The sequence below is a fragment of the Pyxicephalus adspersus genome, chromosome 9 (genome assembly GCF_032062135.1).
Source record: "Pyxicephalus adspersus chromosome 9, UCB_Pads_2.0, whole genome shotgun sequence".
NCBI classification, from domain to species: domain Eukaryota; kingdom Metazoa; phylum Chordata; class Amphibia; order Anura; family Pyxicephalidae; genus Pyxicephalus; species Pyxicephalus adspersus.
In genome coordinates, this window is record NC_092866.1 from 63,460,156 (window position 1) to 63,484,770 (window position 24,615).

Sequence of the window (24,615 nt, forward strand, 5' to 3'; positions counted from 1 at the left end):
CCAGCAAACCTGGAATAGATCTGGTCCAGGATTCAAAACATTTGCTAGCAAATACCAAATGACTTTGAATAAATCCATTCCAAGTTTTCCAAATCACTCAGCTTCACTGATGAAAGTGTATCCTCTCCAGCCTTGGAGAGCTTTAAAAAATCAGACTCATTATATTAGGAGAAGTTCGAGTAGTCGGGCCAGACATATACTTTTTGACCCCTTATATTTTTATAGGATTGTTTTGTCATTTGTTCCTATTTTTTTTGACAGTTTTCATACAGTTAGAGCTTTTTATTTTTTTTTACCCAGGGTGAGTCCAGGCCTTAAATAATTTTAGCTCTTTTTTTAGTATTTACACAAAAGAAAACACAATTTTTTTTTTGCACTGAACCGATCACATCATGCTGTATTTGTGAAAGGACATGGAATTGTGGCGGGTCAGTGGACACTCAGAGATGACATAATCTTCCGTGTTTGTTATGTTAGGTGCACAATGGAGAAGACACACACATCCTGCTCCCCATTGTCTCTGTGTGTTTGCTCAGGGATTTGCAGCCAGTTTGCTGTGCTCCAGTGAACGTGTTTTGGGTTCATACAAACCCTGTGATGTTTCTCTGGAGCGTAAATGTGTTTGTGTCTCGGCCCTTTCCTCTCAGGTATTTATGGTGTATATATAGAAACAGCGGCAAGCAATGGTTCCTCGATTCATTGTCCGGCCGTCTTCTGTAACCCAGGTGGCTTGTGCTATATATATACAGGATGAAATAGACGTTTGAGTCATCCCGTGGCAATGATCTGCAAGCTAATAAAAGCCTTTAGGTGTGTTTGATGTAAAGAATAAGAAGGAAAGCTCCCGCTTCAAAGAGACATCACAATCACACAAATACAAAATAACAATATTTAGTGGTAACTTTGCATTGCCTGAATGTGTATTCTAATATAAATATGTATATGACAATGTACAATTGTCATATACATAGATCACAGTGCCAACCTAGGAGTCCCACCATTTCAGGGCATCAAAGGCCTTGGCCATAGAAAACAAAATCTGTCACTCTAAAAGTAGAAGGAACAGCAAAAGCTAAACTCGGAGCAACAAAATTAAAATATATTTCTTAATAACCACAAGGAATGTTGTGTGCACCTTATGCTTTGTAAAGCCTGATATTACCTAAAATATGGCAGGGACATTGGCACTTGTCTGTACATTGACAGCTGTGGGTAGGGCTTATCAGACCCCACCCACTACAGGGTGCCGGCAGAAAACTACAGGGGGAGGAAGGGGCAGATACAAGACCAGTCACCCTGCACAAGGACAGAGAGCTGCCGTGACTGGTCTGTATTACACAAACACACCATAAGATAACAATACACCTCTTGTATTGGTTTACCCTGCAGTTTTGCAAGTCTCGGTTATTTATTGCTGTCTCTTTGCCCTGCAGAACATTGCTCAAAATCTAGAATTTTAAATGGTAACAAAACAGGATGAGCTGGGAAGTCTTTCAATAGGGAAGTTTGATTTCCTCTCACTTCCTGTTGTGTTACACAGGAGAGGAAGGGAAAGCAAATGTTCCCCAATGACACACAGATACTAGGAAACAAAAATTACAATAGAACAATAAGCCAGACTCCAAAATACTGTGAGCATATAGCAGAGAACATAAGGCAGACATAACAAAGCATCAAATATAAGCAGGTATACTGGCCAGGGCAGATTTGGTTTGGGATGCTTTTGTTTCCTAGAGGTGGAATTTCAGTAAAGGATAAGCCTGACGTGGAGGGGTTCTAGCAATACCCCTTTGAGGGTTTGGGATTGGTCAGTGTGAGATTTCCGAGATTCCATCACCTACCATATACATTCCTCACCTGTATGTTACTGGCTGGGCCCCTCTCCCAGCACTTTCACCTGGTGCCTGCTTATACCGACATGTCATGGTAGACTCTTATTTAAAGGGATAGCAACCTCTACAGTTTTAGTTTGGACACTGGCTTTAGCTGTCTTAGGCCCCTTTATTTTACTTCCCATTATCTTCTCCTCTACATAGTGGATTAAAGTAACAGGGTCATGAGAGATCAGCAGCAGTAAAATACCACAAAATATACATAAGAAAAACATAAAACCAGTATTGTCCAAAAATGACAAATTGTTGATGATACACACAGAGCAAAGGGAGTGTTATTTATTTACATTTATTGTAGTGTCCCCAGTTCCAGTGTCATCATTTTGTATACCGAGGACTAATTTATCATACACAACTCTTTATTTATGTCTTGCATCATAGATCAGCTGAGACACCTCGATACTCGCTGTGCTGCGCTGTGTTTCAATGTTTATTTTTGTGTTTTCCAGGCTCACCTTGTGGCTGCCTTTGAACAGAGTTTAAGCAACATGACAATCCGACTGCAGAGTCTCACCATGTCAGCAGAGCAGAAAGTAAGTACAATGTCTTCTTCCTAGAAAGTTATAAAAAAAATCAATTTTGTTAAAAAAAAAAAAAGCCACTCCAGCGTGGGGAGCAACGTGGAAAGCGATTCCAAGAAGAAGAAGAATCGCAAAAACTGGGTAAGAGTACATACCGACTGGCAGGGAGACATTCGGGGTGGGGGGATTTGTAATGACTGATATTCAGTATATAAAAACTATTTATTACCTTTATTGGCCAGGATATTCTTTCTGTCATCTTTATTTTTAAGCTTTTCTGCTTTATTTTATAAAGGGGAATTCTGCTGTATTGTTTGAGTATTTCTTATTGTTTTTTTTCAACTTTTTTCATTGATCCATATTTTCATGATGATATTCCATATATACACATGTGTAGATTCTCTCTGTAGCTATCTGTATGTCATGTAGTAAAATTAATGTCTGAGCTGCTGAGGTACAATGCATTACAGGATAAGTAAAACAGAACATTTATTTTTACCCAATCTGAGCTGTCTTTTAGGGTGACTTTATATAATTCAGATTTCTTGGCTATTTCCTAACCACCTAGGAAGCCATAATAAGCATCTACCTGCTGAAAGGTGCTAGTGGAGACGCGGATCACAGAACCACTCACTCTTAGCACTTGATTACGTTACATTAGGAGAGGATAAGCCAGCCATGAGCTTGCACTTCAATATGAGACACTGTACAGTACAACTGCTGTGCTCCATTACTAATCAAGGAGCACGACAAATCTAATGAACAAATATGTGGGTCTTTCCATTCAGAATATTACAGCCAGACTGTATGGCAGGGAAGTTTTCCCATAGCCAGTGGGTGGCAATCTCTACCTACATCTGCTGAAATTTTGTTTTTTGGCTAGTGGACACTTAAACACTCGATGATTGGGGTAGGAGATGTAACAATGGCGATTAGGGTGCACAAGGCCTTGCTTGCTGCTGCACTTGTGTTCCTGCTTTTCTGTCCTTCAAGCTCCGTTCAGCTTCAGACTGCTCCCCTTATCAGTTACACATTTATGTTACGTAGGTTTAATTTCCATGTGCAATGAACGGTCCTTTGCAAGTGCTGTGCAGAGCTTCCATTAACTTTCCTTAAAAGCCTTTATATAGATATCATTAACCTGTAAAATCCTCCCTTGTATAGACATCTGAAAGCCCCAGGACTTCTGCTGGCTGCTGCCATCTTGGATCTGGTATTGGGAGCCCCAGCAGACATTCTATAGTCTTCCTTTTCACTTCTTCCCTAGTCACTTTTTAGAAAGTTATGTAGGTAAACGAGGGGTGGAGGAGCTAGGCCAGGGAACTCGAAATAGGTAAAGGGGCCATGATGATCAAGTAGGGAGGTGTCTGAGCGAAGGAATTGGCACCCTGGAGTAATCTTTTTGTAAAAGCACCTAGGTCTCCCTGACTTACCTACTTACCTCTCTGAGTTACCTTTCTGCTATCTGTTTGCTTTTGGGAGAGCTAATGGAGCTTTATTAGGAATTTATGTATCAATCACAGTCAGAGCTTACAGAAGGTAATAACCTTCTAACCCCTTCCCCATGTAAGCTTTTGTGGACCTGGTGATTGGCTGCTACCCCTGAGCTCTGCCTCTTTAGGAAGGTCACAAGCCCCACTATACCAGGTAACAATTTTCCTTTCTCTGACACCACCAACAGACCAAAGGAGTATCAAGACAGCACAGCAAAGATATCAATTGGTGGTAGGGTCTGGGAAGGGTTGTCTCACCAAGAGAACCACAAATAGGAAAAGTTACAGATTCCCTTTAAGGTTAATTTTTTGTAATTTACTTTTTCATTTTTTAGCATTTGATAATAGAAGTTTCTACTTCTAACTCCTATAAAGTGTAATTAAATAGGCCGGAGCACAGCAAAGTAAAGACTCGATTAATAGGCCCCAAATCTTCCTGTAGTGCATTTATAATCACTCAGCAGCCTTTGCTCATTAGCGCTCATATTTGTCTATTTTGTGGTATGTTGTCTGTTAAACTTTTATTTTATTTTTTTTTCTCCTCCTTCTCACTCTCTTTCTCTCCTGTTCCATTTTGCGATCCAGGTGAATGAGGTAAGAACTGCACGCTCTAACTGTTCATCCTGTGTCATCCGTGGTGTCTTTTTTTTTCATTATCATCATCTCCCGTGATTTCTACCACCAGTTCACCATTTAACATTTCTCAATATCACATCATCATGGGATGCTTCACCATTGAACGAGTGTTTCTGTCTGCCATCTTGTTTTTTGAGGTTTCTTACAGTTTTTGTTTTCCTTTACAGCTGAGAAGCTCCTTCAAACAAGCATTCGGTAAAAAGAAGTCCCCCAAATCAGCATCCTCCCATTCTGATATCGAAGAGATGACGGACTCCTCTCTCCCTTCCTCTCCTAAGTTGCCCCACAATGGCTCAGTCTTGTCCACTCCACTCATGCGCTCCTCCCACTCCAATTCTTTGTAAGTTGAAGCACCTATTAAACTTTTTCCTCTCATTATGGTTGTTTGGCATTTGGTCATGTGACGGCAAAGCACAAAATTAGTAAATGTTAGAAGGTTAAAGTTTTTCCCGAATGTATGTAGTGCCATCACATTCCATATTGCCTTACAGGGCTGGGCCACCATTAGAAACTTATGGGAATCATACTAGGTAAACTTCTTGCCCCTTCCCACTTGAGTAATAAGTTTCTGAATTCAGTATTCATTTCTTACATTTCTGTTTATAACTTTATCGGTTCCAAAATATCTCATTTTAGTTACATAGTTAGTCAGGCTGATAAAAGACATAAGTCCATCAAGTTCAACCACTAGGGAAATAAACATATCCCAGATATAAAACCCTATGGACACAGTTGGTCCAGAGGAAGGCAAAAAAAACCCTGATACAATTTGTCTCAACAGGGGAAAAAAATCCTTCCTGATTCCATGAGGCAATCGGATGTTCCCTGGATCAACAGTCTCTATTACCTTTACTTTAAATCCTTAATCCCCAGTTATATTCTGTGCTTCTAGAAATCATCCAGCTTTTTCCTAAAGCAATCTATAGAACTTGCTGGAACTACTTCCTGAGAGAGAGGATTCCATATTTTTACAGAACTTACAGTGAAGAATCCCTTCCATATCTGGAGATTAAACTTCTTTTTCCCTAGCACAAAGAGCGCCCCCTTGTGCTTTGTAACAATATGCAACAATATACCTTGTATCCCTACAAGTCCCTGAGCCCCCATACTACTGCCATTTTGATTGGACCCTTGATGCCAGTATTAGTTGTTAGGTGGCTCTGTTACAGGGTACACGAGCACCACTCACATCAGCTCATTGTTTCCTTACAAAATAATAATATTTCTAGTGTCACACAATCATCTTTTTGGCTGGAAGTTGGTTAAAGTGTTTCTAGCTTTATCTTTTTTTGTAAGGATTAGGGTTCAATCAGATTTTTTCCCTGTCTGTGCTCCTCCAGCTTTTCAATACACTTGAGCAGAATGCCTCATACACTATCAGGAGTAAGTAAAAAGTTAGTGAAAAGTTACTTCTCCATTCTTGCAGGGCTCCTAAATGCTCCCACTGTATTCCCAACATTACATTGACAGTGAACATTGGATGAAAATCTCACATTTAATCTGTGTGCTCATCCTGCCACAACCCATAAGACAACTCAAAGGCCTTAACCAGCAGAAAAGACATATTGTTTTCATCTTCATAGCCTTTACAATCCGTTAATGATGATATATGCCTTAATTGATCAATTACACAATAATTAATGAAATCCAAACAGTCCTGTCCAGACAGGCAGCCTCAATCAACCAGTTCCAGCGGCTGCCTTAGAAGAGGAAGTTTTCCTACAATAAAAATCTTTATAGGCACATCCTGCATATGTCCCGCTCTAAGCCAGGAATTATAATCGTGTGAGCTTTAAATTCTTATTTAAGTCTGGATATCTTCTGATAAATGTAATAAAATGTCGTAGTAACATTTCATATGTCCTGCTTAGTAATTGCTTACAGTGTAGGTAATGCGTAGTATGAATCTGATATCATTGTGTGCTTGGGGAAAATAAAACCCTTTGTTTTGCAGACATTGGCGACATTGATATGATCTGTGGTCTCGCCCAGACATCAGATAAATTCTAATAATCCTTTATAGAATTACATCACCCCGTCAACTCTTTTCTGTTTACCAGTTTTATAAAAGATCTATTATGTAAAATATTATAGATTTATCTCACAAACCTGGGTGAATTCTGAGCATATAATTGAAGATACCTAAAAGGAGGTTACTTTTAATCTGCATGTGAAAAACGGTGAGAAACAGTGATCAGTGATCCCAGAGATGTAGGCAGATAAAGTTATGTGCAAATATCTCAGTTGTCTCTGGCCTTGTACACACGAGTAGGGTGCATATAGAGCATGTACACATGAGCAGGTGTACATATAGAGCATGCACACATGAGCAGGTGTACATATAGAGCATGCACACATGAGTAGGTGTACATATAGAGCACATAAACATGAGCCAGTGTACATATAGAGCCTGCACACATGAGCAGGTTGCATATAGAGCATGTACACACAAGCCGGATGCCTATAGAGCATGTACACATAGGCTAGTATAAAAGCTGTGTGTACAGAAAGCTTTTGCAGCTTGATTTGGGCATCATTGTTAGGGCTTTTAAAGCTCCCGTTCTAAAACCAAATGCTGGCTATCACTTTAAAAAATGCAGCTAAAAGCTTCAGTTAAGTTTTAAATGGTGCTGACACTTACTGAAGCCTTTTGTGGAAGTTACATTATGGAAGGCATTGCCCTGACTGATTTGTGCTTTTGTCCTCGCAGACTTTCTGAATGCACTGAGAATGAAGCAGACAGCGTCTTACAACTGCGCAACGAGCTGCGTGACAAGGAGATGAAACTGACTGATATAAGACTGGAGGCTTTGAGTTCGGCTCACCAGCTGGATACACTGAGGGAAGCCATGAACAGAATGCAGGTATGATACTGCTGCTGCTGGTCATGTTATATATAGAAGACTCAGCAGATATTCCACATGGCTGCACACAGAGAATTTTTGTTTGGTTTAACATTAATCTGGACAGTGACAAATATAGCCAAAGCACACAACTTTATCAGGCTTTGAACTGCTGCACACCCCAGCATGCTGGTGTGTATGTCATTCTAGTTTATGAGTGTACTGCCATCTGGTGGTTATAGATTGCTCTGCACTTGTTCAAATCTGCAGTAACTCACAGAAATGTTATCGGCAATCAGATTAAGTTATCTGACTTTGAAAATTGGCTACTGCATCTTACTTAATGGTCCACACCAGTCAGCATTTACAATTTAGGAAATGGCTGAGCTCCTGATATGATCTCTAATTAATATTTACTTCTAGACCGAGATTGAGAAGCTGAAAGCTGAAAACGATCGTCTGAAGGCAGAAAATACCGGGAAATGCAGCAGAACACCTTCCCAGATCTCCATCTCTTCCTCTCCAAGACATTCTATGGGCTTCACACAGCCGGGGATAACTATGACTGAATCCTCTAGTTTGGGTGAGTAGGAGTCACTGTTGTATAACCTACAACTACATGTATGTTTGTTACAGTTCCATCACAGACTAATACAGAGAGTGATACAGGAGGAGAGGACCCAGTCTAGGCTTCCATTTTAAGGGTTTGCCTGTCCTATTTTCCCCATTTTCTTTTTTTTCTAACTAATCACATTCTCTTATCAGACATGCTGCTGGATGATTCTGCAGATGGCACCCTGCGTAAAGAGAGCCGCCATGTCAAGATTGTCGTCAGCCTCTCGGAAGAAGTGAAGTGGAGAGAGGTGGGTGTTTTAATGCGTCTTCTATAATGCAAGTACAGCATAATGAAGGGAAAGGAAGATGATGTGGGTTCGGGAAAGTGGAATTGGAACCTAAAGACTGTCCCTTTTAAAAAAAACAAAACTTTTAACTTCATGTCCAGAACACAGCTTTAGAAAATGGGAAAGAAGTATGTCACTGAAATGGTTGCCTAGAGCTCCTACTGTTGCTGGGAAATCAGAATATAGTATACAGTATTTATTATTTACCTAATAATTAAAAAAAATATATGCTAACGCACTACACATTACCTTACCTTACCTTACACTGACAGGTTATTATAGATACCAGAAGGGGACAATTATTATAAAAAGATTGTATGGGATATAAATTACATTCAATGATCATTCACTCTTTGTTAAAAAGTAATGAAACTCTGCAGTGCTCTGTATATATCATACATTTTACCTTGCTTCCTTTGTAGGATTGCCGGACTCGTATATTTCTTATTGGTTGTATTGGTGTTGGTGGCAAAACCAAATGGGATGTCCTGGATGGGGTTGTACGCCGGTTATTTAAGGTAAAAAAAAATAACATATACATGTTAGTATTGTATAACATATTACACTGCTGTGTTGTTATTATTATTAAACAATATTTATATAACGCCAACATATTACGCAGAGCTGTACATTTCATAGGGGTGTTAACAATAGATCTGTTTAAGGGCCTTTGCACAGAGGGGCGGATTGGAATGGGCATTAGTCACTTGTTACACCTTATGCTTAGGTCTGGTCCTGGGGGGTCTAAGTAAAATGGAGCAGACTGATGTCCGGTGTAGACTGCACTACAAATGTGTTTTGATGCAGCACAACACATTGTAAAGCCAGCACATCACCTTACATATACTATTTACATCAGTAAACTTTCTGATCTGATTGTGGCTTGAGGCAATGGGTATTAAAAGCACATTGTGAATGCACTGTATTAAGGTAAAAGGTTAAAGTTAGAGTAGTATTTAACTCCCTAATATTTTTACATTACATTAATATATAACACCCCATTGTGCACATTAGATTTGTTTTTTTCAAATATGTCTGCAGAAACCATTAATTCTTAAAAAGTCACATGCTCCTTTTCACACGACTAACCCTGAACTTTTTTTGTGTATGTTACAATCAAGACTCATGACCATGAACTTCAAGACTATTACGTTCGACCATGCTGAGTGCTATAGTAGAAGTGCATGCACATGCTCATTGAGTTTCTGCTGCTCCATCTGATTGTTAAGTCCCCTATCGAATAGGAAGGAGCTACCTGTGCATGTTGGGGGCAGCAGTCCAGACTATAGTTCCAGACAGGAGTGCACTCATAAGGGTGGCTATGGTGTGGTTCCAAGAAACCTAACACACTAGCATAGTCACTGTAAGAACATAAACTAAGTGGAGTGAAGACTTAAAGTGAAACTGGAAGAAATGCAGATGCTACAAACACCAGACAGATATCAGACCTTTTACTTTCAGAGTTTTTTTGCTGTGTATCATTTGGAGGCTTTGTCAACGCTCAATAGCAAAAAAAAGTGAAAAGTAAACTGACGGGATAATTACCATTCCCAAATCCACTTGCCCCCTTTATCCAAATCATTAAAAAAAATTGGATTTAGATAATGCATTTAAATATCTGTTTGTATACAGCCTAACCCACATGATGTTTGTTCCAGGAGTACATTGTACACGTGGATCCAATCACACAGCTAGGACTCAATTCTGATAGTGTGACCGGTTACAGCATTGGCGAGATCAAAAGGACAAACACTGTGGGGACTCCGGAACTTCTTCCCTGCGGGTACCTGGTGGGTGAAAATGACACCATCTCCCTCACATTAAAAGGTAAGCCTGGTGACTTCAGTTTCCTGCATGATACATTTTTCAATCATCCCCTTATTTGATCGTATTCCTCTGTTCATGTCACTCTTCTCCTACCACCAGTGCAGAATGTGTACGTCAGACTGCACACTTGGCTTTTCTAATTACCTCCTTTGTTCTGTTTTAGGTCTCGCTGAAAACAGTTTGGATGCCCTGGTGTTTGAAACTCTGATTCCTCGGCCAATATTACAGCGATATGTCTCGCTGCTAACAGAACATCGGAGAATTATCCTGTCCGGTCCTAGCGGGACGGGTAAAACCTACCTAGCTAACCGGCTTTCTGAGTACATGGTGCTACGCGAGGGGCGAGAACTAAGCGATGGCGTCATAGCTACTTTTAATGTGGATCATAAGTCCAGCAAGGTAAAGATTCCTTGCTGTCATTTCTGTCCTTTACTTCTTTACTGATTCCAACATAAACTGATCTTTGTTTAGTGATCAGCAATGCAGTAAACTGATGAAATCACATCCTTACTTCTAGCTCTACCTTATTATATAATCTTAACACATCAATTCATTAATTAAAATGTTCTTATTTCACAGAACATATTACAATTGCAAAAGTTTCAATATATCCGGTTATGTTTCAGGAACTGCGTCAGTACCTCTCCAACCTGGCTGATCAATGTAACAGCAAGAACAATGCGGTGGATATGCCTTTGGTTATCATCCTGGACAATCTGCACCATGTCAGCTCCCTGGGGGAGATCTTCAATGGCCTTCTGAACTGCAAATACCACAAGTGGTAATTATGCTTAGTTTTTATTAGTTTACTAGTACCTTGAGCAACTGCTAAGGCACAATTTTTCATCTGCACTACTCACACTTGATTCCACATACCTACCATATAGTCAATGAAGGGGCAGATCCTGCATACCTAACATGTGTACATTGCAGAGGAAGATTTTTATTATTACTTTAAAGTAAGGACCAAGTACAAATTATTTCTTTTAGATGCATATTTCTTCTTTACTTATTCTTTCTACAGCCCATACATCATTGGCACCATGAACCAGGCAACATCTTCCACCCCCAACCTGCAGCTACACCACAACTTCCGGTAAGTCGGATCAAAGTCTTTTCTCTTTTTCCTATCATAAGATTAAAGTGTATCATATGGTTTACAGTTTATATATAGATGGGAAATCTTACAATGAGAACAACTGTGTCACTTGACGTAAGATATAGGACACAAGATGACAGTGATAGTGGTTAGTGATGTATTAATAATGGAGTTAGCCAGAGACCATTTAGCTGATTCTTTTGGGAAGGAATGTTGATTAAGCAGATTAAAAAAAGTCTAAATCACTATTCATTCCTTAGAGATAGACAGATATTGGGAATAACATGAATTCTCAATGAAAAGTCCCCTGGCTGCTTCTGCCTCCTCCAGTAGCTATTGTTTGCCCTTACATAGACCAACCCTTGTGGTTTCTCTCTGCTCTTTTCTTCTATAGTATCCAACCTTTTACCTTGGAGGAACCTCTACTAAAATAATATATTTACAGCCAACAATTCATTAGTGTGAGAAAGAAAGAAAACATGGCATGCCTACAATATATGACACCCAGAGCAGAACATTTTACAAGACCCCCTGATGTATAAGACAATAAATTGAGCCGAAAAGCAATATTAGTATGAAAGATGAGGTAGATGAGGGATGATTCTGTCACTGCTCAGGGAACCCCCGGCAACATCTGGAAGAGCCCTGGTTGATAAAGGCCGATTTATGCGGACACATTGTTTTTTTACATGACCTCTGTATCAGTTTTGGATGGACATGCCATTTACAAATTGTCTTGTTAGGAATTTGCAGATTCTCCTCCATGCTGGAGTTTGTTGATCTTCACAATGAATCTTTTCTGACATTGTTCTACTTTTTTTCCAAATAGATGGGTACTCTGTGCCAACCACACAGAGCCAGTAAAGGGTTTCCTAGGGCGCTACCTCAGAAGGAAGCTTATTGAGACAGAAATGACCAACCGAGTACGGAATGTGGAGTTAGTGAAGATCATTGACTGGATCCCTAAAGTGTGGCAGCATCTCAACCGCTTCCTAGAAGCTCACAGCTCATCAGATGTCACCATTGGTGAGTTTCCAAGGCAGAAGCCATAGAATGAGCATGGGGAGGCTTTGGGAAACATGATTTTTCACTGACTAGGAAGCTACTGTATGTTCTGCCAGTCTAAGGCTATAGCCGTGGTATATACTGGGTCTTGTCCCAGTCAACCTGGAGACTGGTGTTGTATTCGGCTGTAAACATTGACTGCAGTTCACCCAGTCTGCCTCTGGATTAGGGATAATTCTGTCATAATTGCAGTCATTGGAACTTTATAGAGAAATGATAAATATATGGATTGTCAGCAGCTTGGAATTTTCCATCTAATTGCATTATATATACTGTGAAGTGAATAAAAATCAATGCCTTCCAAATATTTATAGTAATTTTTTTACACCCCTGGATGTGGCCAAACAACTTGCATTACAGCCTTCCCCCCCCCCCCCCCCTAAAGTTTGTCCCACAATCCAAGAATCTCCCCAGTATTCCAATTTCTGCTGTGTGTCCCTTTCTCATGCATTACAATATTCCCTCCAATATGGTGCCAACTGTAGAACTCCCTTCCTTATATATCTCCTCATAATGCTCCCATTATAATAGGTACTCATGTTATTGTTCCTTATAAAGCCCCCCAGTAGAGCTCCCTACATTAAAGTGCCCATTTTAGCATATTCCCTATAGGTGCTTCCCTCCCATTCCACTGGAGAATATTGCACGATTATAGACCATTTCAAATGAAAGGCTGATTTCAACAATCATCTTCAATGCTGCAATTCCATACCAATGCAGATTTTTGGCTTTTGAAGAATAAATAGCTGCTTCTAAACGGTGTTTATTATAGTTCAGTATTACTAGTTATCGTTAGTTATCTTTTAACTGTTGTTGCAGGTCCTCGCTTGTTCCTGTCCTGCCCTATGGATGTGGATGGCTCCAGAGTCTGGTTTACAGATCTCTGGAACTACTCAATCATTCCTTACCTGCTGGAAGCTGTCAGGGAGGGGCTTCAGGTAAGAATTTTTTTATTACGCTTATGTTTTCTTACTTGACCAAACAGCAGCCAATATATAGACCACATTTGTCTGGCTCTCCTTTTTGATTACCGGTTCCTTTTATCTAGCTATATGGCAGGCGAGCCCCCTGGGAAGATCCCGCCAAGTGGGTCATGGACACGTACCCATGGACCACCATTCCCCAACAACATGAGTGGCCACCATTGCTGCAGCTGCGACCAGAAGATGTTGGATTTGACGGTTACTCTGTGCCACGCGAGGGAGCCTCCAGTAAGCAAGCTCCATCTGGAGATGGTGAAGGAGATCCCCTGGTGAGGAAACATTACACATCCTAAATGTTCTTCCATTCTGTGTCTCAGAGACAATTGCAGAGACTTGAACGCTCAGGGTCCAACACCTAGGTGTCAGAGCCAGCCAAGCTGCTATAAAATCCAGAATAACGTCAGCAATTACAGTTCATGTTATATTCTCAGTATAGATTGCCAAACAAATGTTAATGCCCTAGCAAAAAACACTGTGTTGCCTTTCTTTTCCTGATCCCATCAGACCCTCAGCAGCAAGGAAACAAGGAAATAACCTTTTACTTTGCCTGAGGCAACGCATGCTAAGTGCCTAAAACATTCATAGCAGATGCCTGCACAAACCTCTAATATGCAACCTCCTTGCAAACTCCAGACCCACTTTATGCAAATACTGACAGGTGACTAATCAGACTGTTTGGAGACTAATTAGGGTCTATTAGGTGAGAATGCAGCAGAAAAAAATGGAAGTGTGATTTCAGAGTCTATATAAAGTATAGAAGTATGAATGTCTACTATACATATGTTAGAATACAAATTTTGGGGACGGTGTTGTCAAACTTTGGGCTTGAGACACTGAATGATGCATTTGACCAGCTTCAGGTTAATTTTTTATTCTCTTAGACGTGTATGAGAGTGCAAAGATGGTTGGACACAACCAAAAGCCCCATCACAAGCCTTTCTGCTGCGTACACACACATTATTGTCATTGCAAATGATCTTTCATGATTGTTTCTAGTGAAAAAAAGACTTAAAGGAAAAACCTCATTCTCCGCCATTCTGTTCTACGGAGAGGGGAGAATGAACAAGTGGCACCCTGCTGTGCCCTACTCTCTTTGATTCTGTTGCAGTCGCTCATGAACCTGTCAGAATGCATCCAATGTCTGGAAATCTCTGTACAGATTTGGGCCCGACTATTCGTATCAGGAGAGAATCATCTGATGTGTAAACATAACCTAAGTGTAGGGTGTGAGATTTTTAGATATGAATTAAACTTCCCCTCTGAAAAAACAGCTTCAGGAATGAACTATAAACTTCTATGGTGTATTTTTTATTTATTCTACATTAAAGTTCCGTTATTTAGTTTCTCCCTCTCCTCTCTTCTAGATGAACATGTTGATGAGGCTTCAGGAAGCCGCCAACTACTCTAGCCCACAGAGCTATGACAGCGACTCCAACAGCAACAGTCACCATGATGATATCTTGGACTCGTCGCTGGAGTCTGCGCTCTGATCCAACTCTGCTGCCTCAACAGATGGTGGAACAAAAGACACTTTATAGACTTTTTGGGGGAGCGCAGGTCGCCCTTCCAACACCTGTTTTATTTGACGTTGTGTAAGAAAGATGGCTGCACTACTTGTAAATGGCGGCAACGCCAAAACACTGAAAATGTTTTTTAGTTGTAAACAGAATGGGCCTTGTGGCGCCCGGCAGGAGGGGAAGAGAGTTCACTGCCTATGCTGCTGTAACCAAACACAAAAAACAAAAAAAAATTTGGCGTGCTGGACACTCCGCCTTCACACGATGACCTCACTGCAGATAGTCGCTGACTATGCTGCCTGCCTTGCTCTTGGCGTTTACCTGTGCTGGTTGGGGATGGGTGTCAGCTGCAGAACATTGTACAGCTATGCAGGACATAATCCGTCCCTCTCTTGAACCCCGGGAGGGTAAGGGCTTGCACTCACGTTGCTCGAGAAACGTTGGTGGTAATTGGTGAGCATCAGTGGTCAATTCTGAGAGACTTGCGGATGAGACTTTAAAAGCCAAAAAAAAGAAGCCACCCCTTACCGACCACAACCGTTGTGATGATCACTGAGTACCTATAGACTAAGCTGTGCTACGGGGCTTGGCACAAGACATATAGCCATTTGCGGTTGGTCCGTTGGGTCTTTTTGTTTTACAGAGAAAAGTCAGAAATAACATCACAAAATCCTTTGATACACACAGGAGCCAGACATAGACAATTCTACATATCATACAGCTCTCAGTGGTCTTTGGTTCTTCTCTAAAGAGGACCTGTCATATTTGTAAATGATTTACACAGTTCCCAAAGACCTGTCTCTGGGAGATAACTCACCTTCCTTATTTATCTGATGGGAAAGATGGCAAGGTAGCACCAAGCTTCCTAAATACTACACAGATACAGGTCTTGAGATTGAAAGAGAGATGTTATTTTAAATTCACCATATGCCTAGGAAACAGCAGAAAGTACTTACAGACTGTTATTGTGATGCACTAGGTGCAGAATGTAGTACAAACCTTGCTAAAAGTCTCTAAAGATTCACAGGCATTTCTGGAATCATAATGACCTCCTTCCCATAGCAGCTACATTCACAATACATACAGTGTAGAGCAGCTGCCCTCAGCTGTCACTCAGGTAATACCTCCCACCCAATATGGTGCATACGACTCTGCTAGGGGCTTGTACAAGCCTTGGTGTAATCTATTATCAGATCATTTCTTCCGTACATTTCATACACCTCTGTTCTGAGGACATCACACCAAACAAAATGCGCCTGAAGGAGTTAGAAAAAACCTTGCAGGAAGGCATGTAAATCGTCAGAGCCCTTTTAATGGTGTTCTTGGTGCTGATCTTTCAATGCCTTACTATAACAATATGGCGCACATAATGTACAGATAGACAAATCAATGCTTCTTTTCCACATAACAGCTCCCTGTCTTTTGTGATTTTTTTTTTTTATGCACAGAATCGCAATGGATGCTGGGACTTTAGACACCAGAATACTCCTCACGTTTGGTAGTTTTATCATTTATATTTTATTATAAAAGGGCAGAGCAGCACAGAAATGAGCGTCAATCTACTGATTTCAGAGCTACAGTATAGACGGTGGTATTGCCAGGGTTGGTGTCACCCAGCGTGGTAACAAATGGTGGCACTCTTGTCCCCTCCCTATTGCAAAGGTAAACAGCTTGTTTTGTTTGAGGTATGATAAATAAAGTGATTTATGTACCTTATATCTTGCTCCAGCAGGCTTCTTCCTCTCAAAGCTTTCCCCTTGCCCCCCAACTGGTCGCAGCTTTTTGGTGTTTCCCTGTGGCATGCAGGACAGCTGTCCCTGCATTGTACAAGATGACGTCAGATAACTGGGACCAGATGGCCAGCAGAGAGGACGATGGGGGTCGCTCCCGTTCCGGGGCATCAGAGGAAAGAGCCGGCTGCCGGGGGAGTGAGTAATACGAGTAATAAATATATCACCTCTTTTATAATTCTCCAAGCAAAGCAAGAAGTTACCCAATACAACGGGGAGGAGAACTCGCTGCAAGGGTTGCATTGTATTGTGCAGCTGTAATTTCTACTTCATTCCCACAAAACCGAATGACCAATGTTTTGTCATCAGCTGCAAAAAATAACAAGCACACCATCAGGCAAAATTTTTGAACAAAAATAAAAATTAGGGGGCCCCTTGTTCCCCAAAACCCCCTTCAGTCCAACAACGGGTTTAGGCCTTTTTTTACCTTATTTTTTTTTAACATATGACTGTTGGAGCATAATGTAGAATAACTCACTTGTGCCGCGAAACTGACTGATCTGTCCCAGCACAAATCACAAAAACACCGCTCTGAATATACTCTACACATTGCCACGTGAGCTTTCAATCCCATCATTGACTCCCTCAATCAACAGCTTTGCTTTGCCTAATATGCAACAAGCGCCGTGGCTCATTTAAATAAACGGTGAGAATCTTAAAGCCTCCTAAACATCAAATATCGAGTCATTTGTATCCAGCGAAATGTGTTATGCAAAAAGATGCATTTCTAGAACGCCAGTTCTGGCGCTGAATTCGGCTACTGTGAATACGGTCCGATAGACTTCATATCACCCACAATGGAAAGAAAATTTTATATTTGTAGTTCTGGGACACTGTACAGAAATCACGATTCAGAATCAGTCAGGTGGAGAAACGCGTCAGCTTGTGTCATTTACCCCCAATGTCAGGAAGCGGGTCTGCCTGTATGCGGCCTTGTAACAGGAAACTTATTTTTGTACAAATCATTCCCTGCATGTGACACCAGATCAGACAAACATGGAGACTGTTATCCTTGGTGTGGAGTTCATGCAAGAGATTAATAAATATAGCATCGAAAAAAAAGGGCAGTGATGTGCAAAGTGCGGCAACCAATAGGAACAAGACTTTGCATGTAATAGGACGACATTGATCCCAACGGGAGAACCCAAAAAGATTTACCAATCACCTAATCAATAACGTAACTTGTAATGGATACTATATCCTCCAATGGCAATATCCGGCACTTCCAATTGGTTGTTGCACTTTGCTTATCACTTTATATTAAAGCATCCGGATTGTATCATTTGGGTTCTATACCATAAAAATGCTTCCAGCTTCCGAAGATCCGTATCACGTCACCACCCCACCCGACTCTATGCAACACTACAAGCAGACCGCAAGAGGACCTGTTTACCAACGGCATTAATAATCAAATAATAATAATAGGAATCCCCCAGACGGCGTCTCTGTAAATTTTGGGTTGATGTGAATGGTAAAGGAATCGTGTATGAAATTCTGTCTGTTAATAATCGAAAGAGACAAATATTTCTGTTTTATGCTGAGATGTAAATGTTCACATTGTAACATAGGACCTTGTATATAGTTGATGAAATTGCTGCATTTTGATGAGAATTTTCTAGACTTTTTTTTAAAAAAGCAAAACAGTTAGGAATTTGGGGATTTTTTGTTTTGGTTTCCACTTTTGCCTCCGTTTTTTTTTTTGGTTTTGTTTGATGAATTTTACGCATGGTCGGCTCGGATCATGTCTCGTGTTAAGACAAACAAAACTTGATGATTGTACCGGTCTTAAATTATTACTGATTAAATAAAATTCATGCCTATTTATCCAGGCTTGTATTATGCGTCTGTTTTTATCAGATCTGAGAATCCGTCATCTGGGAGATAAAATAAATCCAGCAAAACTTTTTTTAGGGAAGAGCTAGGACTCATTTATGTTATTGTGTAACCTCTTAGGGTACACCTGTGTTGCAGCTCAATGCATGGCAAGGGATTCATGTGCATTGCGCTGTACTGAAAAAACTACTGCATGCATCAAAATCCTAAAATTTTTAATGATGCTGATGTAATGTAATGCATGTTAGTGCATGAAGCAACCTAAGCAAACAAGCATGCATTTACTGCACCTCAGCGGATCACACTGTGAATCTACCCTTAGAATCTCTGTTGAGTTTCCCCTTCATTCTGTGGGAGCTTTTGCTTATCTTCCTGTGCCAAATGTCTCCTTCTACACCCCAGCTGTAATTTAAAACATTGCATTGTTCTACCTAACATTTTCAGGTTTCATTGCACACTGGTATTCATTCTGCTACAACTACAGCCCTGATGAAGGAGGTGCAGATCCCTGAAATGCTCCGGCCCTCTTTGCATCTTCAAAAAAACATTGTAACTCCATAAAGATGATCCAGGTACAGAGCATTGCTTTGCAGGCAGACACTGTCCCTCCTGATGGAGTGCTTGCCATACTTTTCCATCACTCTATATACACCTAATGGCATGCTGGGATATCTATGTTGTCCAGCATGGAGCAGCATTGTATTACCCCTGATCCAGACTACAGCCAATGCCCAAAATCACTTTATTTCTCCTGTATGTAGCTGACAGGTGTCCTAGCCTTCCCCTAATAAAACCACATTTTTATTTCTGTGAAATTTCTATAATTCTTTTCCAGTGAAACCATTACAATAAATGGGGGAAAAATACTCCCACAAAAGGGTAAAATAAAAATAAAAAAACTAACTGTGGTTCTAATTCTTCCCCACACAGCTCAAAATTAAATTCAAAGTTTTTGCAAAGTGAACACTTAAAGGAAGACCTATAGTACCTAAAATGTTAACATAAAGCCACATGTGTAGTCATGCTGGTACTAATTAATAAAAAGTAATAATAGTTATGTCATATGGAGGAAATGTTGCTTCAGTTCCCTCCGGTGCTGCTCACATCCTCATATGTGACCTCTCTAAAAGGGGCTGATCAGGGTTCATAATAACTAATGCCCCAAGTGTCACATGACAGAATACAAAGGCTTTCAGTGAGCAATACTGAAGGGAACTTGATGCAGTATTTTCTTGCATGGTATATATTTTTAACCATTTCATCATTCCAAAATAATAAAGTGCACCTGTCATGAGGGAAATGTGCTGAAATAAAAAGCTTGTTCCAGGTCAGTGACTTAAAGGACTGAAGCCAAGGCAAGCAGCATAATCAGAAAAGAGGTCGGCCATGGTATGGAGGGGTTATAGCGGATTTTCGTTTGTTGGTTCAGAGGTGTAGACTGTGATTGCTAACTTTGCTTCAGATATTATATTTTCTTATTTTATATGATATAGTTTAAAGCTACTTCTAGACTATAAGGTCTGATCAGAATCTATAAAACCCAAAGAACAAAACTTTTCCCGATCCCAGAACTTCCAGCCCCAAACAACACAACATGTCCAGTGTGAGCAAACTGGCCCCATCATTACAAAGAGCATTTCATATGGAACTCATTTCCAGGAGCCCTGGGCAAATAAGAAGTGGGGACCCCAAATGCACAGCATTCCAGCTCCCTGCACCCCCTGCCATTTTGGTGCTTCAACCCCCAGACAATTCAGAGGTACCAATTGACATTACTGGAGAAGCCAGATCTTTATTTTCATTACTTAGGATACAAACTAACACTGTGTCTCACAGTCTGCCAAGACCAAATGTTCAATGTGATCTTTAGCTTTCAAAACACAGTGATATACAAGGATGTGCACCCATTACACTAGAGAAAGATAAATTACATAAGAAATATAATAGCAAGCACTTATAAGATTATTCATCTTTTTCACTTGTTTTGCATATCTAAGAAATAAAAAAAGAAGAGCATAGCCTTATAACTTCCCTAATTCAGTAATAAAAGACAAGCAGAGCTGCAATATCCAATCCGACCACAAGATGTCAGCATTATCACACTGCACATCAATGTAATATTTGTCCAGGATGATTGACATTTACTTGGCTCTGTGAATTGTCTAATAATCAATATTTTATTTTTTACGTCTCAGTCTCCTGATCAACACCTTAAAGCCTCCAATCTGACATTTGTGTGACAAACAACACAATTTGGGACACAACATTGTCATCCTAAAACAGAAAGTATCTAAGCAAGGCAGAATCACCAGGTCATCCATTAGAAATTAGAATAGAAATGCTAAAAAAGACTTTTTGAAATTACATTACTGGGTTAGAATTTGAGCTTATGGGATATGATATCAGATTTTAGCGATTGCGATACATTGTTTATAAACTAGGCAGCAGCTCAGCCATGTAGTGTTATTAGTACATTACCTATCAGGTACCCTTATATCTCCCATCATGGTGCCCAGGAAAAAGATGGAGCCATTTGTGTGCAGCGAAGAAAGAGGAATGTCTTCATGAAAATATTCTACATACAACAGCAAAACACATTCACACAATTCTTCCATCTCAGCAACTCACAAAATGTGAATACCAGAGGCTCAATAGCTTTAATTCTTGTTTGTAGCAACAGGGTCACAATCTGCATGGAGTTTGTATGTTCTCCCTGAGTGTGAGTGGGTTTCCTCACTGGTTTGCTCCAACATCCTAACTTCTCCTCCTCTCATCCTAAACTCCAAAATTAGTCTTAGGCTGTATTAATGACATAGGACGTTAGATTGGGAGTGCCATAACTATGAACGTTGTACAACACTGCATATTATGTTAGCGCTATATCAATACAAAATAATAATAATGATTGGACAAGATAGAATATAAGATTTACAAAAGTTGTTTTATATTGAGCATTGATATGAATAGAGGTAGGCTGACCATGAAATGATGTAACAAAAATGTATAAAATATATAAAAATATGTTAAATCTGATTGGCTGCTACTAGTTACAACACCAAATTATTGGTAAAACATGTAGGATAAATATTAAAGAAAGAGAGACCACAACCACACTCAAAACCAAGGTGATCTCCCTGTCATCCTCCCATGTTCTGTGAACTCTAAGCTAAATCACAGAAAGTTTGCAGTTTGATTAGCAAGTATATATAAAGATGAAAGTTTGCAATTATATTAAAGAAAATGAGAATCTATAGAAGGGAGCAGTGTTTATGATATACTGATTTACACTGATAAGATTTGCATGTCTTGCATGTGCTGCAAACAAAACCTTTAACTTCCCTAATTCAATAAACACAGAACTGCAATATCCAATATGACCACAAGATGTCAGCATTGTCAAATGTTGTGAATGTGTTTAGGAAAATTTTAAAAGTTCACAAATTTTTGAAACCTCTGTATTTTATGTATTTATACATATTTATATAAATTCATATTATACTGCACTTTACAAAGTAAATATCCATAGATATATCACTACTAACTGCCCCTCAAAGGGGCTCACTATTTAATGCCCATGTGTTTTCACAGTCTAAGGCCAATATTGAAGGGAAGACAATTAACCCAGCTGTATGTTTTTGGGATGGGAGAGGAAAACCCATACAAACACGGGGAGAACATACAAACCCCGTGCAGACAGTGTCCTGGCTTAAATTAAAACCTGTAACCCAGCCTTGAAAAGGCCAGCATGGTAAGTATACAAAACCATTTTTATTTGTGATGGTGTTGTATATGTTTGTTATTATCCTATACAGTAAGGTCTGGATGGGTTTCTAACAAAGAATATAATTGGCTAATAATTTAAGAAACACACTAATGAATGTGGATGCAGAGAACTGCTGATTGCCTTGGATCAGTGCTGTCCAGTTCCAGCCCTCCGGGGCCACAGACAGCCCAGGATTTTCATACAAACATTCATCTTGTGACACTTTGTAAACTTTTTAACAATACTAAACATGGCTGCAGATTCCAGCCCTCGAGGAATGGATTTGGACAACCCTGGCTTACAGATCAGAAAGAATCCTTTCCTTGTTTCAGTGATTGGGATTTATAAGGTTTTTAGGATCCTCTGGATCAAATGCGGGTTTTATGGCTCTGGGGATGCAAAGTTTTTTAAAATTTTTGTCTTTTAGTTGAACTCCAGGAGGAGGCCAGGAGGTAAATGTGTAATTCACGTTATAATTAACTGATTCATTAACCCAAAACAAAGGCCCCTGAGAATGGCCAGAAGTTCCTAATGGGCCCTCAGACACAACAATAATCATCCCAAGGGAAATCAGCAGGAAAGACAAAGAAGGTTTTTCTTTGCTATTTTAGAGCAATGTCTTCCTTAAGAGGTTTGTAAACCTGCGGACCTCCTGGTAGGACCCCTAATTGTCCCATCAGAGGACATGGAACCACCATTTCCTAAATTATACACCAAGGGGCAAGTGAGGAACCCCATAAGCTACAATGAACTGGAGAGTGACAATCCTATCCGCTGATCACTATTTTTTAGGAATGGGCCAATAATGCCACAATGCTGGTAATCATACTATTCACCAGCTTATAAGCCAAAAGTCAGAATGCTATTCACCAGCTTATAAGCCAAAAGTCAGAATGCTATTCACCGGCCTCTGTGGCCAAGTCAGTGTGCACCCGACCGTCTATAGGAACCCATTGGACATCCCACTTCAGAACCATGGACATTTGTATGGATGGATATAGAAGAGATAGATAAGCTAGAAATCTGGTTTGAACTCATTATCTATTGCCTGCAAAATGGCAAATAAAATGACTAAATTACAACTTTTAAAGCTTGATTTATAAATTATTCCCAAAGCTGAATTCTCTGAAATTGGCTGGTGGTGAATCCTATGGTTGGATCTCCCTACAGGTGCCCTATTAAAACAATGACTCGTTCTGCCACCTAGTGGCCAATAATTAAAAGTGCACAGCTGTCACAATAGGAAATGAATAGGAAAGAAACTAATTTTAAGCGAATTGAAAGGGGAATCATTTATAAATAGAAAACAGATAAATATACACACACCTCAACTTTCAGATGTGTACTCTGATATTCGTATGAGAGACTATTCATAATATACGAGAGAACAAAGTACAAATGTCAAGTGTATTAAAAGTTACTTTTAGGAATTAGTATTGTACCCTAAATGTACAAAATATTGTGAAGTTGCCCTGAAATATTATTTTACACCAACAGAGGGTGCTGCAGACCTCTATAGAAGAACTAGGAGCAGCAGAAGAAAAGAATGCAATGAAAGGTTTGTACAGAATTCAGGACCCGGATGGCCAACTCTGAATTTCCAGATTTAGAAATTATAAGAAACAGGATCAGCGGATGAGAGGCTGCAGTCCTACCTAGAACCCCCAATATATATTTACCCTCATAGTCATCGATATCCAACTCACAAACCATTCACAAACCATAATGTTGAAAATATTCACCTTTTCATTTTTATTTGGGAATCTCATTGTTCATTATATACATATATATTCTGTACATTTGTACAATACAAAATAAAAGCTTTTTTATAAGTTATATGTAGAAAATCAATCTAAAAAGTTCTGAGCACAAAAAAAAAAACCAAAACTTCTATTGCATTTACCAATATAAAATACAAATGGCATAGAATACCAATACAGTTTGTGTACAGTATAGTGTACAGTTTATAGAAAGCTGTGCACCCACAGCAAAAGTTTTACATTGAAGAGGAAGCCCCAATAATGTAGCGCCCCCTAGAGACATGTGAGACACGCAGACGATCACATACAATCAAGCTAGACATAGAAAAATGTTTTTTGACATACCAAACAGACATTGGGTCGGAGGAAGAAGCCAGAATCCTTATGACTGTTGGGGAACCGATGGAGAATGAAGGATCCCAGAACTAGTTGAAGAATCTGGGATGCCCACAGCAGCAGAACATCTCAGGATCCCAGAAATGCTTTGAGAATTCGGGATCCTAATGACAGTTCAGGAACCAGCTGGAGAACCCAGGATTCCCAAACCACATAATGACCCCAGGACCCCAAGCCAGTTGGGGAACCAGGGACCTCCCAAATCCAACTGAAGACCCCAGGACCCCCAAAGCCAGTTGAAGAGCCCAGGACCCCCAAAGCCAGTTGAAGAACCCAGGACCCCCAAAGCCAGTTG

At 40.0% G+C, this 24,615-nt stretch overlaps 1 protein-coding gene across 1 annotated transcript in view; it reads left to right on the forward strand.

Annotated features, from left to right (window-relative positions):
- NAV2 (neuron navigator 2) overlaps window positions 1–15,294 on the forward strand; it is a gene marked incomplete in the record, with an annotated part of 175,018 nt that extends 159,724 nt beyond the window's left edge. The window contains 14 exon segments of the mRNA XM_072422311.1: window positions 2,342–2,554; window positions 4,710–4,882; window positions 7,253–7,406; window positions 7,809–7,968; window positions 8,151–8,248; window positions 8,710–8,805; window positions 9,946–10,114; window positions 10,278–10,513; window positions 10,741–10,895; window positions 11,139–11,210; window positions 12,043–12,239; window positions 13,098–13,216; window positions 13,327–13,530; window positions 14,626–15,294. Of these exon segments, the coding sequence (XP_072278412.1) occupies window positions 2,342–2,554; window positions 4,710–4,882; window positions 7,253–7,406; window positions 7,809–7,968; window positions 8,151–8,248; window positions 8,710–8,805; window positions 9,946–10,114; window positions 10,278–10,513; window positions 10,741–10,895; window positions 11,139–11,210; window positions 12,043–12,239; window positions 13,098–13,216; window positions 13,327–13,530; window positions 14,626–14,751 (2,172 nt within the window).
- Between the last annotated feature and the right edge of the window lie 9,321 nt (window positions 15,295–24,615).